The sequence below is a fragment of the Elephantulus edwardii genome, unplaced genomic scaffold (assembly GCF_000299155.1).
Source record: "Elephantulus edwardii isolate Elephantulus edwardi_28Jun2011 unplaced genomic scaffold, EleEdw1.0 scaffold00127, whole genome shotgun sequence".
NCBI lineage: Eukaryota > Metazoa > Chordata > Mammalia > Macroscelidea > Macroscelididae > Elephantulus > Elephantulus edwardii.
The window spans coordinates 44,308-54,984 of NW_006399877.1; the positions used below are offsets into that span (position 1 = coordinate 44,308).

At 49.0% G+C, this 10,677-nt stretch overlaps 2 protein-coding genes across 2 annotated transcripts in view; both read left to right on the forward strand.

Annotated features, from left to right (window-relative positions):
* The window catches only part of PASK (PAS domain containing serine/threonine kinase), a 52,983-nt gene extending 42,466 nt beyond the window's left edge, over positions 1-10,517 (forward strand). Inside the window, exons 14-18 of the mRNA XM_006893490.1 lie at positions 195-394; positions 1,443-1,576; positions 2,630-2,776; positions 4,268-4,288; positions 10,462-10,517. Of these exons, the coding sequence (XP_006893552.1) occupies positions 195-394; positions 1,443-1,576; positions 2,630-2,776; positions 4,268-4,288; positions 10,462-10,517 (558 nt within the window). The remainder of the gene's footprint in view (positions 1-194; positions 395-1,442; positions 1,577-2,629; positions 2,777-4,267; positions 4,289-10,461) is intronic.
* An 89-nt stretch (positions 10,518-10,606) lies between these two features.
* Positions 10,607-10,677, forward strand: part of MTERFD2 (MTERF domain containing 2) — a 3,305-nt gene continuing 3,234 nt past the window's right edge. The window contains exon 1 of the mRNA XM_006893491.1: positions 10,607-10,627. Coding sequence (XP_006893553.1) covers positions 10,607-10,627 — 21 coding nt within the window. The remainder of the gene's footprint in view (positions 10,628-10,677) is intronic.

Here is a 10,677-nt window from a genome sequence, read left to right on the forward strand (position 1 = left end):
CCTGCCATGGGCATGCCACGCCCCCTTCCCACCTTTTGGTTTGAGTGCTGTCTTCAGTTCTGCGTGAGTGGAATGGGGTTTATTTTTTGTTACTGTTCTTTCTTTCCTCTTTCCTCCCTTGTTGGTAATGATTTACAAACGCAGGTTTATTTGAGCTGGTTTTTGAGCAGCTGTCTTTGGCCTCCTGGTTTCAGCTGGTGTCAGCGGTGGGATATTTGCATGCACGGGGCATCATTCACCGGGACATCAAGGACGAGAACATTGTGATTGCGGAGGACTTCACAATCAAGCTGATTGACTTTGGCTCTGCGGCCTACTTGGAAAGGGGGAAATTATTTTATACCTTTTGTGGAACAATTGAGTACTGTGCACCAGAAGTTCTCATGGGAAACCCGTATGTATAGCACTGGAGAACTGTGATGGGTTCGTGGGAAATGGGGTCATCCTGTGCCTTTTGTAGTGAGGGTTAGTGGAAGGGGAAGCTTTGAAAAGTAAGCAGGCAGGCAGGCTGAGTGAGGTCCAGGATTGGTCAGGAGAGCTGGGCAGTAGATGCAAGAGTTCATCATTTTCCCATCTCTTCGTTATATTTGTGGAGTTTCATCTACTATAATGGGACACCAGAAAATGAAAGCCTTTGAGTTGCTTTTTTAAAAGTTGGCGCTTTCCCAATAGAGACAGAAGCTGCTGCTTTGCTCAGTCACTTTAATGGCAGGGTGACAAGAGTCACCCTTAGGGCCCCTGAGATGACAGTGACCACAAGGGCTCTTGTTCACGGTGGATCCTTGCCTGGAGGTGGCTTTGCTGCTGACCAGAGACCCCCAGACTCAACCACACATGACTCTACCTCTTGGGGTGCAGGTGCCTGATTATCACCTTTGTCTTTGTAGGAACCACCTGGCCCCAGGGTCGCATGCTGTGCCATGCAGCCTGTCTCCACACACATGTAAAGAGGTGTGTCCCCACGGTCTGTGATCGGCTGTGCTGACAGTCCCACCTCTAGGAGGATGGGGGCTGTTGCTACTCTTATGACAGGCCGATGGGGACAAGTCAGCCCTGGGTGGAGCTGGGATTTGAACTGTGTGGCCTGATGTTTGGTGTTTGTGCTCACCACCACTGCCTTCCCAATACACCAGGGGCCTGGACCACGTGCTGAGGGCCCCACGCTGAGGCCACTGCCCCGAGGCCTATGCTGAGGCCCCTGCCCTGCCCTGAGGCCTGTGCCCCGCAGGGCCCATGCCAGGAACGACACTGAGTCCTCTGAGTGCAGCAGTGCTAAAGCCCTATGGGGCGTGTAGTGGGGCCACAGGAGAGGGTGCACTGTGGGGTTGTGGGGTTGTGTTGCTGTCTGCTGCCCACTGGTGACTCACTGGGCAGAGGCCTCTGCCATGTGGACTGTTCACTTTGCTACAATACCACACAGCACCTTATCTTTCACCATACAGGTACCAGGGCCCAGAGCTGGAGATGTGGTCGCTGGGCGTCACCCTGTACACCCTGATATTTGAGGAGAACCCCTTCTGTGAGCTGGAGGAGACTATGGAGGCGGTGCTGAACCCTCCGTATGTGGTGTCAGAAGGTGAGTCACCCTGTAGGGCCACAGCCCTGTCCAGGACACGTGTCCATCACCTCTGCTCATTAGCATGCCCTGTCCCATCAGTACTGCACTTCCTTTTCGTCCTCACCAGCTATCTTATGTCCTCATTGTCTCTAAACACCTCCCATCCTCATCTGCTCAGGGCAGTCTCCCTGAGAAGGCTGTGGGACACTGTTCAGGTTCTGATCTTGAAGCCCCATGAGGCTCCCAGTGTGCGCTGGGCATGAGGCTGGGAGTGGGGACCAGGTCAGGCCGACGGCCACACTGCTGGAGGAGCCAGTCCTGCTTCTAGGCTCGAGGCCAGGGCCTTTGCTGAGCTGGTGCTGGCCCTCCACTGTGCCCACCAGGGAGCTCCCCTGGGCCAGGCCCTCCTCCACCCCCCGTCAGATCAAGTGCTGTGCTCTTTGTGTTGAGAACTACCACAGCCAGAGCCCAGTTAGACATGGTGGCCACCTCTGCATTGTCCAGCGCGGTTTAAGGAAACAAAATGACAAACTCACTGCCATCCAGTCAGAACTGACTTTAGGAACCCTCCAGGGGGATTCTTGGGGGCTGGAGATTCCATGCGAGGAAAGTGTATATCCATCTCCCTTGGAGTGTGTGGATGTACCTCCAGACTTATCCACCTTTGGGCTGGCACCTCTTGCCAAGAACTGGGCCACTAGAGCTGCCTCCAGCTCAGCTAAGTGGCTGTCACTTCAGGGGCCTTTCCCAAAGCACAGTGAGGGGCCCTGGACACAGTGTTAGCAGGTGGGTCCCTGAGCTAGTCATGGAGCCTGCCGTTATTACAGGGGATCTAGGTGGTCCGTTTGTGTCCCCAGGGCCCAGACCAGACCCACTGGGGGTTTACTTTTCCCAGAGTGCTGGCCTGTGTCCCCAGGGCCCAGATATACAGGGGGGTCTACCTTCCCTATGTGCAGGGTGGTGACTTCTGTGTCCCCAAGGTGCACAGCGGTGGTATTTGTGTCCTTAGCACCCAGACCTGGTGGGAATCCACTTTCTCCATGCTCATAATGGTGGCTTCTGTGTCCCCAGAGCTTATGAGCCTTGTGTCCGGCCTGCTGCAGCCAGCTCCTGACCAGCGCACCACCCTGGAGAAGCTGGTAGAGGACCCATGGCTGACACAGCCGGTGAACCTGGCTGACTACACCTGGGAAGAGGTGTGCCGGGTGAGCAGGCCAGGTGAGCTGTGTGGGGAATGAGGGATACTGGGGAGGTGCAGCCCTATCCTGCACTGCCCAGCACACAGAAGTCTCTGTACTCATGTGGGCTCTCAAGCCAAGTGTACTGCTTTCAAGTGCGACACGTGCCACCTGAACCCTCAGCAAGGTGGCACAGCAGGTGGAGGCACAGGCTTGAGAACTGCAGCTGTGATGGCCTGACTGTGCTGTGGAGAGAGAGGAAGCCGTTGGCTGTGCCTGGTCACTCTGTCGTGGTCACTGCCTGGTCAGTGCATGAACTTGGATGCTCCAGGCTGACCCCCTGCAGTACCTAATAGATCTCGGGGTTTGAGGAACCTGAGATTCTGTCCTGGAGTTCTTCCAGTGAGAGGCTAGCCTGGAGCTCCCTGTCTTCTCTTGTGCAGACACTGATGTCCCAGGCAGTGTGAGTGTCGAGGTGGCAGGGGGAGCCTGGGCCAAGTGGGGCAATGTGGGGCCCCTGTGCTGAGTGCAGAGACATCCTAGGACCTGCCTGTGAGGTGTGGGCTCTGCTGTTGACAACATGATCTCCGGATGTTCGGGAGTCCTGATGCTGTACTCCCACAGAAGATCCTCTGCCCCACGCCGCGCTGCAGACCCAGGCGCAGCACAGATGCTTTGTGCAATTCCTCTGAATGGTCACATGCCTGTCAGCGGTCGGGCTGCGGGCTTTGTGGGATGGGCTAATCCAGGGACCACATTGGTTCATTAATTCATGTTCTTGTACGTTGAGCGAATGAAAGCAATTTTGTTAGTAAACAGTTCCCACAGCTCCGTTTACCTGGTCGTGTCTTCATTTACCTCAGTGCGGGGACAGCTGGAGAGAAGTTGGGTCTGCATCAGTTTGGAGTTCCTGGTGGGGGTTCCTCCCTTTCTGGTGCGGTCTTGGGTTTTGCAGGAATGCTCAGTCTAAGAGGACCTGGGGCTTTTCTGCCCCTTCTTGCTCCTGTGAACGGCTCTTTAGGTCTTCAGGTGGCCACACCACCGCAGGACACGCCCACACTGCCCCCTGGGACACGCCCATCCAGCCCTGCCCTGCCCTGGGCCACGCCCCGGGCCACGCCCGCCCACGCCCTGGGACACGCCCCCCAGTTCTCTCCTGGGCCAGCCACTTCACTGGGCTACAGCCTCAGGCTGCATGCCCACCCCCTCCCTCCTGGGGGCCCCTGCAGGGACCTCACCAGGGCTCAGTGCTGGCATCTTAGTGCCCTCCAGAGATGGCCAGTAGCATCAAACTGTGTGTGACTACTGGGGTGCGTTCTGTCCTAACTGCCCTTGCCCATCTTCCTCAGGCCCCAGCGGCCATTCTTGCAACTCAGTGGCCCTATCTGGGCCCCAGCTCCCTCACAGATAGGTGTGGGACAGCCTGCCCTGGAGGATAGGGGGCAGCTGGGAGTGGAAAACAGGAAGAACACAAAAGCAAAAGGCCACGTCATGCACACACTAACCCAACCCCCGCCTGCCTCTGCTGCAGACTCTGGGGTCCTGACTGCTGGTATCCCTCTGTATACCTTGGCTGGACACTGCAGTTCCAGGCCCCTCCCAGGAGGCACTTGAGCTCTTCAGGCTTGCAGAGCATGGTCATTTCTAGTTCCTGCCCACATGATAAGGAGTGCTGCCACCCCATTCACTGTGAGTGCACTGCCCAACACCCCACTGTCTCTGATGGTGTTATGGCAGAAATGTGAGATTTTAAACAGCCAAAATTTAGGGGCCAACAGAACTTTATTATGCATGGTCAAGAATGTAAGTAAGGTCAGCTAATGCCTAACCTGTTCTGACCCTGAGGGGAAGCAAAGATGGAATTTCTAAGCAGATTGGGCATGGATGCTGCACAGAGGTTGTTGAGGTTGGCAGTTTGAATTTCTTCACATTCGAGAGTCATTGTCTCTGACTTCTCATGGGTGTGTTCGATGGATCTTGGCTGCATGCAAAGAGTCCCAGAGGAATGTCTATCTGTCTTTCATTGACTATGCAGAGATGTTTGACTGTGTGGATCACAACAAACTGGCTAAATCTGAGAAGAATGGGAATCTCAAGAACACTTGATTGTGTTTATGCAAAACTTGGGCCGGGAGGGAGTGGTCAGAACAGAGCAAGGAAACACTGCATGGTTCAAAATCGGAAAGGATGTATGTCAGGGATTGTATACTGTCTCCATACCTCTTCAATCTATATGCACAACAAATCATCTGGGAGGCTGGGCTGTATGAGGAGGAATGTGGCCTCAGGATTGGAGGAAGACTCATTAACAACCTGAGTGTTATGCAGATGACACAACCCTGCTTGCTGGAACTGAGGAGGACCTAAAGTGCTTGCTGCAGAAGGTCAGAGTCTGCAGCTTTCAGTATGCATTCTGACTCATAGCGACCCTGTGTACAGCAGCCGTGAAATCTGCTCTGTCCTGTGCCAAATTTATTGTCGCTGACACACCTACCCTCATTATTCCAGTCACGAAGTCAATCCATCTCATTGATGGTCTTCCTCTCTTTCTCTGTCCCTCCACCCTTCCAAGCATGGTGTCCCTCTTCAAGGACTGGTCGCTCCTTACACCATGCCCAAAGTATGTCAGACAAAGCCTCAGAATCCTTGTCTCCAAGGAGCAGCCTGATTTCACCCTCTCTAGGTCAAACTTGTTTATTTTCCTGGCAGTCCATGGTATATATAATACTATTCTCCAGCACCACAGCTCAAAGTCATCAATTCTCTTTCCATCATCCCTAGTCATTATCCAGCTCTCTCACACATAGCAAGCAATTGCAAAGACTATGTCCTAGATCAGGCACACCTTAGTCTTCAGACTGACATCACTGCTCTTCAGTACTATGGAGAGTTCCCTGACAGATTTTCCCAATGCAATTCATCTCTTGCTTTTTTGGCTGATGGTACCAAGAGTGTTGTTTGTGGAGCCAAGCGAACTAAAGCTGTTAACAATCTCAATCTCTTCACCATCTATTATAATGCTGCCAGTACGCACAGTGATGATGAGAATCTTTGTTTTCTTGAAGTTGAGCTTTAATTTATATTGAAAGCTGCAGTCCTTGACCTTCTGCAGCAAGCACTTCAGGTCCTCCTCAGTTTCAGCAAGCAGGGTTGTGTACAGATTTCCAAAAAGGGAAAGGGGAAGAGTAGAAATCACTAGGATAGCAAAGTTTAATGGACAGATCAGGAGTTGAAGGAACAGGAAAGATTCAATGGGGACTTGAAAAGATGGCATAGATTAATAGTAATTAATTTTATAAAATACAATGTATATGAAAGTACAAAACAATGTAAATGAAAGATTGTATAAAAAAACTATACATGCATAAAACAATGTAAACAAATTACTGTATGAAAACCAATAAAAAGAGAAAATTATTATAAATGACACCAGCTGGGGGCAGCAGACAAGAGCAGACGGCTCTGAGGGTGTTGATGGAAAAGCCAGGAGCTAATAGGGCCAGGCCGCCCAGACTGCGCCAGTCCATGCCTCCAACATGGTCCAGAGATCAGCTTCATAGATGATTGCAGAGGCTGTCCAAGTGTCAGACAATGTGGCCCAGCCTGAACTTTCCCTGGAACAGGATGGTGTGTTTCAATTTGGTTCCCTGCACACAGGGTTTTTCTGTCAGTATGAAATAATTGATCATAGTTTATTTTTAGGTCTTGACTGTTGAGTATTAGGATAGAAAACAAAATAGCAGTGTTTTAATGCTTTATAGATGCAAACAGTCCTTTTATGAAATAATTTTTTATCCTCTGAAGATTCAGTCACATCAGTGTTTGAGCACCAGCTTAGTGCCTGGTAGAGCAGGTGCTCTGTAAACGTGTTTATACTCTTTTAGAAGCAAGCCCTTTTCTTAGCTCCAACAGGTAAGTGAGTAAAACAGGGGGAAAGGCCCACCAAACAATATTTGGTGTTTAAAAGTGGTGAGATTAGACTGTTGTTATATGCCATCGAGTCACTTGCAACTCACAGCGACCCTATGTACAACAGCCCTGAAACCTGCTCTATCCTGGGCCAACCTTATTTGTCTCTGACACACCTACTCCCATTACCTCAGTCACTGAATCAGTTCATCCCATTGAGGTTTTTCCTCCCTTGCGCTGTCCCTCCACCCTCCTAACCATGATGTCCCTCTCCAAGGACTGGTGCCTCCTTGCAACGTGCCCAAAGTATGTGAGACAAAGCCTCAGAATCCTTGCCTCCAAGGAGCAGCCTGGCTTCATTCTCTTAAGGATGAATCTGTTTGTTATTTGGCAGTCCATGCTATAGTTGATATTCTTCTCCAGCACCACAGCTCAAAAGCATCTATTATTTTTCTATCATCCCTAGTCATTGTCCAGCTTTCTGACACATAGAAGTGATTGCAAAGACTATGACCTGAATCAAGTGTACCGTAGTCTCCAGACTGACATTGTTGCTTTTCAGTGAGATTAAACAGTTGAAAAGAAAACCTTTCTTAAATTCTTTTTCATCCTCCTGTCCCAACTCTATATGCTTAAAACCTCATATCTAGATCTGAAATTTAAGAATTAAAACCAATTAGTCTGAAACAGAATTGACTATCCTAAAAGGAAACCTAAATTAGACTGCTTAGTCAGAAGATAGTTGTCCCTTTCTGCCAGGAAGTGTGGCGTTTTATCACTTAAGTCATGTCTTCCAGTGAAAGGTATGGCAGCATCAGGATGGATGGTAAAGAGATTGCGATTGTTCACAGCTTTAGTCTGCTTGGCTCCACAATCAATACTTTCGGCACCATCAGCCAGGAAAGTAAAAGACGTATTGCGATGGGAAAGTGTGCTGTTAGGGACCTCTTTAAAGTACTCAAGAGCAACGATGTATCTCTGGAGAGTAAGGTGTGTCTGGTACAGGCCATGCATGGTCTTTGCAATCACTTGTTATGCGTCAGAGAGCTGGACAACGACCAGGGAGGATAGAAGGAGAGTTGATGCTTTTGAACTTTGGTGTTGGAGAAGAGTGCTGAGAGTGCCATGGACTGCTAAGAAAACAGATTCATCATGAAGAGGGTTAAACCGGGCTGCTCCTTGGAGGCAAGGATTCTGAGGCTTCGTCTGACATAGTTTGGTCATGTTGTAAGGAGGGACTGGTCCTTGGAGAGGGACATCATGCTTGGGAGGGTGGAGGGCAGGCGCAGGAGGGAAAGGCCCTCTGGGAGGTGGATTGATTCGGCGACTGGGACAATCGGGATGAGTGTGTCAGAGACAATGAGATTGGCACAGGACAGAGCAGAGTTTAGAGCTGTTGTACATAGGGTGGCTATGAGTCGCAAGTGACTCGATGGCACATAACAACAACAAGATGCCTCATTAAACGCGAGGAGGGGGAGCCTTCATCTCAGGCTTTGAGCCCACTGTCAGGAGATGTCATTTCCTCAAGAATGGCATCATGTCTGTTAGAGGAGCGAGTCAGTGGGAAAGAGGATAACCCTCACATAGATGTCCTGAGCCCACAACTTCAGCTCTGGGCTGGAGCACAGCTGTACTTGTGAAGGGTTCATGTCTGGGCAGGGCTGGCTTCTGCTCTGTGAGCCAGAGCAGACTCAATGGCATCGAACAACAGCAGAGAACAGAGTTGTCTGCTTTGTGTATGTAGCCTTAGTTTCATACAGAATACAGATTTTTTCACACACTAAGAATTTGAATATCCCATGGACTACCAAAGGAACAGATCTGTCTTAGAGGAACCACAGTTAAGGTACTCATTAGAGGCAAGGATGATGAAACTTCCTCTCACATGCTTTTGGGCATGTTGTCAGGAGAAACCAATCATTGGGAAAAGACATCATACTGGGAAAGGTGGAGAGTCAGGGAAAGGAATGAATGGCCTTCACCAAGATGGATTGACCAAGTGACTGCAGAAATGGCTTGAGTATATCAGAGATCCCGAGGATGGCACCGGATAGGGCAATCACAGGCTTGCTATGAGTGAAAGGCAGCTTGATAATACCTAGCAATGAGGCAAAAACATCTTTAATGTCTAAGTCTGAATCCATCTTTGTTCAATTTTTACCCCAATAATAAAACACTTTTGCAAAGAGTCTTTCTTCATTGAAGCCACAGGAAATGGCCTGTCTTTAGCCAACATTAAAGTACTAAAAACTGAGGAAGAGTGATTTCTATTTCATAGCAAAAAAGACCATGTCACTATTCTGAAGTACAGTGCTGTAAGCAGTAGAATACTAACCGTACACATGCAAAGAGAACTATTAATACAACTATTCAATATACACACCAATAACTAAAGTCAAAGAAGAGGAAATTGAGGCTTTCTACTAACTTCTGCAGTGTGAAATGGTGACTAGGAGGCAAAAGTTGGAAACAAGGAAGAAATGGTAGTCAGAAAGTACGGACTTGGTGACAGAAAAAAGGTTGGGGATTGGATGATTGAATTCTGTATAATCAGTGATGTATTAATTATAAATAACTTTTTAGAAAAACCCATGATGACTATACGTGTGAACCTCACTTGATGGACTACAGAGGAGTCAGATTGACTACATCTGTGAAAAGAATAAAAGCCAGGCCAGGTGCTGTGGAACAGACCATCAATTATTCACATATAAGTTCAAATTGAAGCTGAAGAAAATGGAAACAAGTTCACAAGAACCAAAAGGCGACTCTGAGTCTATTATTCCACCTGAATTTAAAAACCGTCTCAAGAATAAGTTTAACACATTGCCGTAAATGATGGTAATACATCGAGAAAAAAAACCCACAAATGTGTTTCTAAGCACAGTCGTCAATTTAAAAGTGTGTGGCAATGTGGACACTGAACCCTAATGATAAAAAGACCAGATGAGTTGTGGGATGATACTCAGGATATCACCTATGAAGAAAACAAAGATTCATTACAAAGACAGGAGAGAAAGCAAATCCCAAAATAGGTCAGAAGAGACTCTAAAAATTGCACCAGAATGTCAAGAAGCCAAAACAAAGAAAAGAAATGGTGAAGTAAAAGAGATGAACAGAAGATTTCAAAAGGGCAGTGTGAGAAGATAAGGCAAAGTATAATAAAATGTGCAAGAGCTGGAGTTAGGACATAAAAAGGGAAGAACTCAGCATTTCTCAAGCTGAGAGACCTGATAAAATTTAGCAGTTGCAATATCTCAAGTTTCAATACTGAAGGATCCTATTGGCAAAATCTTGAATGATTGAGGAAATGTCAAAAGAAGATGGAAGGAATACAGAGTCACTGTATCAGAAAGAATTGGCTGACATGGAACCACTTGAGGAAGTATCATAAGGTCAAGAATCAGTGGTAATGAAGAAGTTCAAGCTACAATGAAGGCATTGGCCAAAAACAATGCCCCAAGAATATATGGAATTGGTATATTTCAACAAACCGATGTAGCCCTGGACTTGCTCAAAAAGCTATGCCAAGAAACTTGGAAGACCTAGCAAACTGCCTGGAAGAGATCCGTATTTGTTCACCTTCCTAAAAATGTTGATCCACCAGAATGTGGAAATTACCACACAGTATCATTAATGTTACATGAAAGTAAAATCTTGTTGAAGAGAATGAAAAACTGGCTAGAACAGTACACCGACAGAGGACAGCCAGAGATTTGAGCTGCATCAGAAGAGCCTATAGAACGAAGGGGATCAATGCCAAGATGGACCTCCAGACGGCCAGGGACCCTCAGCCTTCCAGCCCCGGCGCAGGTTCTTCGGCAGCGGAACGCACGTGCTGTGCCCTCGTGCTTGTCCGGACGCTGTGACTGACGGGCCGGGAGAGAGGCGATGCGCAGCCGGAAGAGTGGAAGTGACGGACAGGGAGCCAGGCGGCTTCCGGCAGCCCAGGGCCGTCATGGCCGCTGTCAGCCGGCAGGTGAGGGTCCCGGGTGTGGGCGGTTCGCAGCTGCCCGGCCTGCGGCCCGC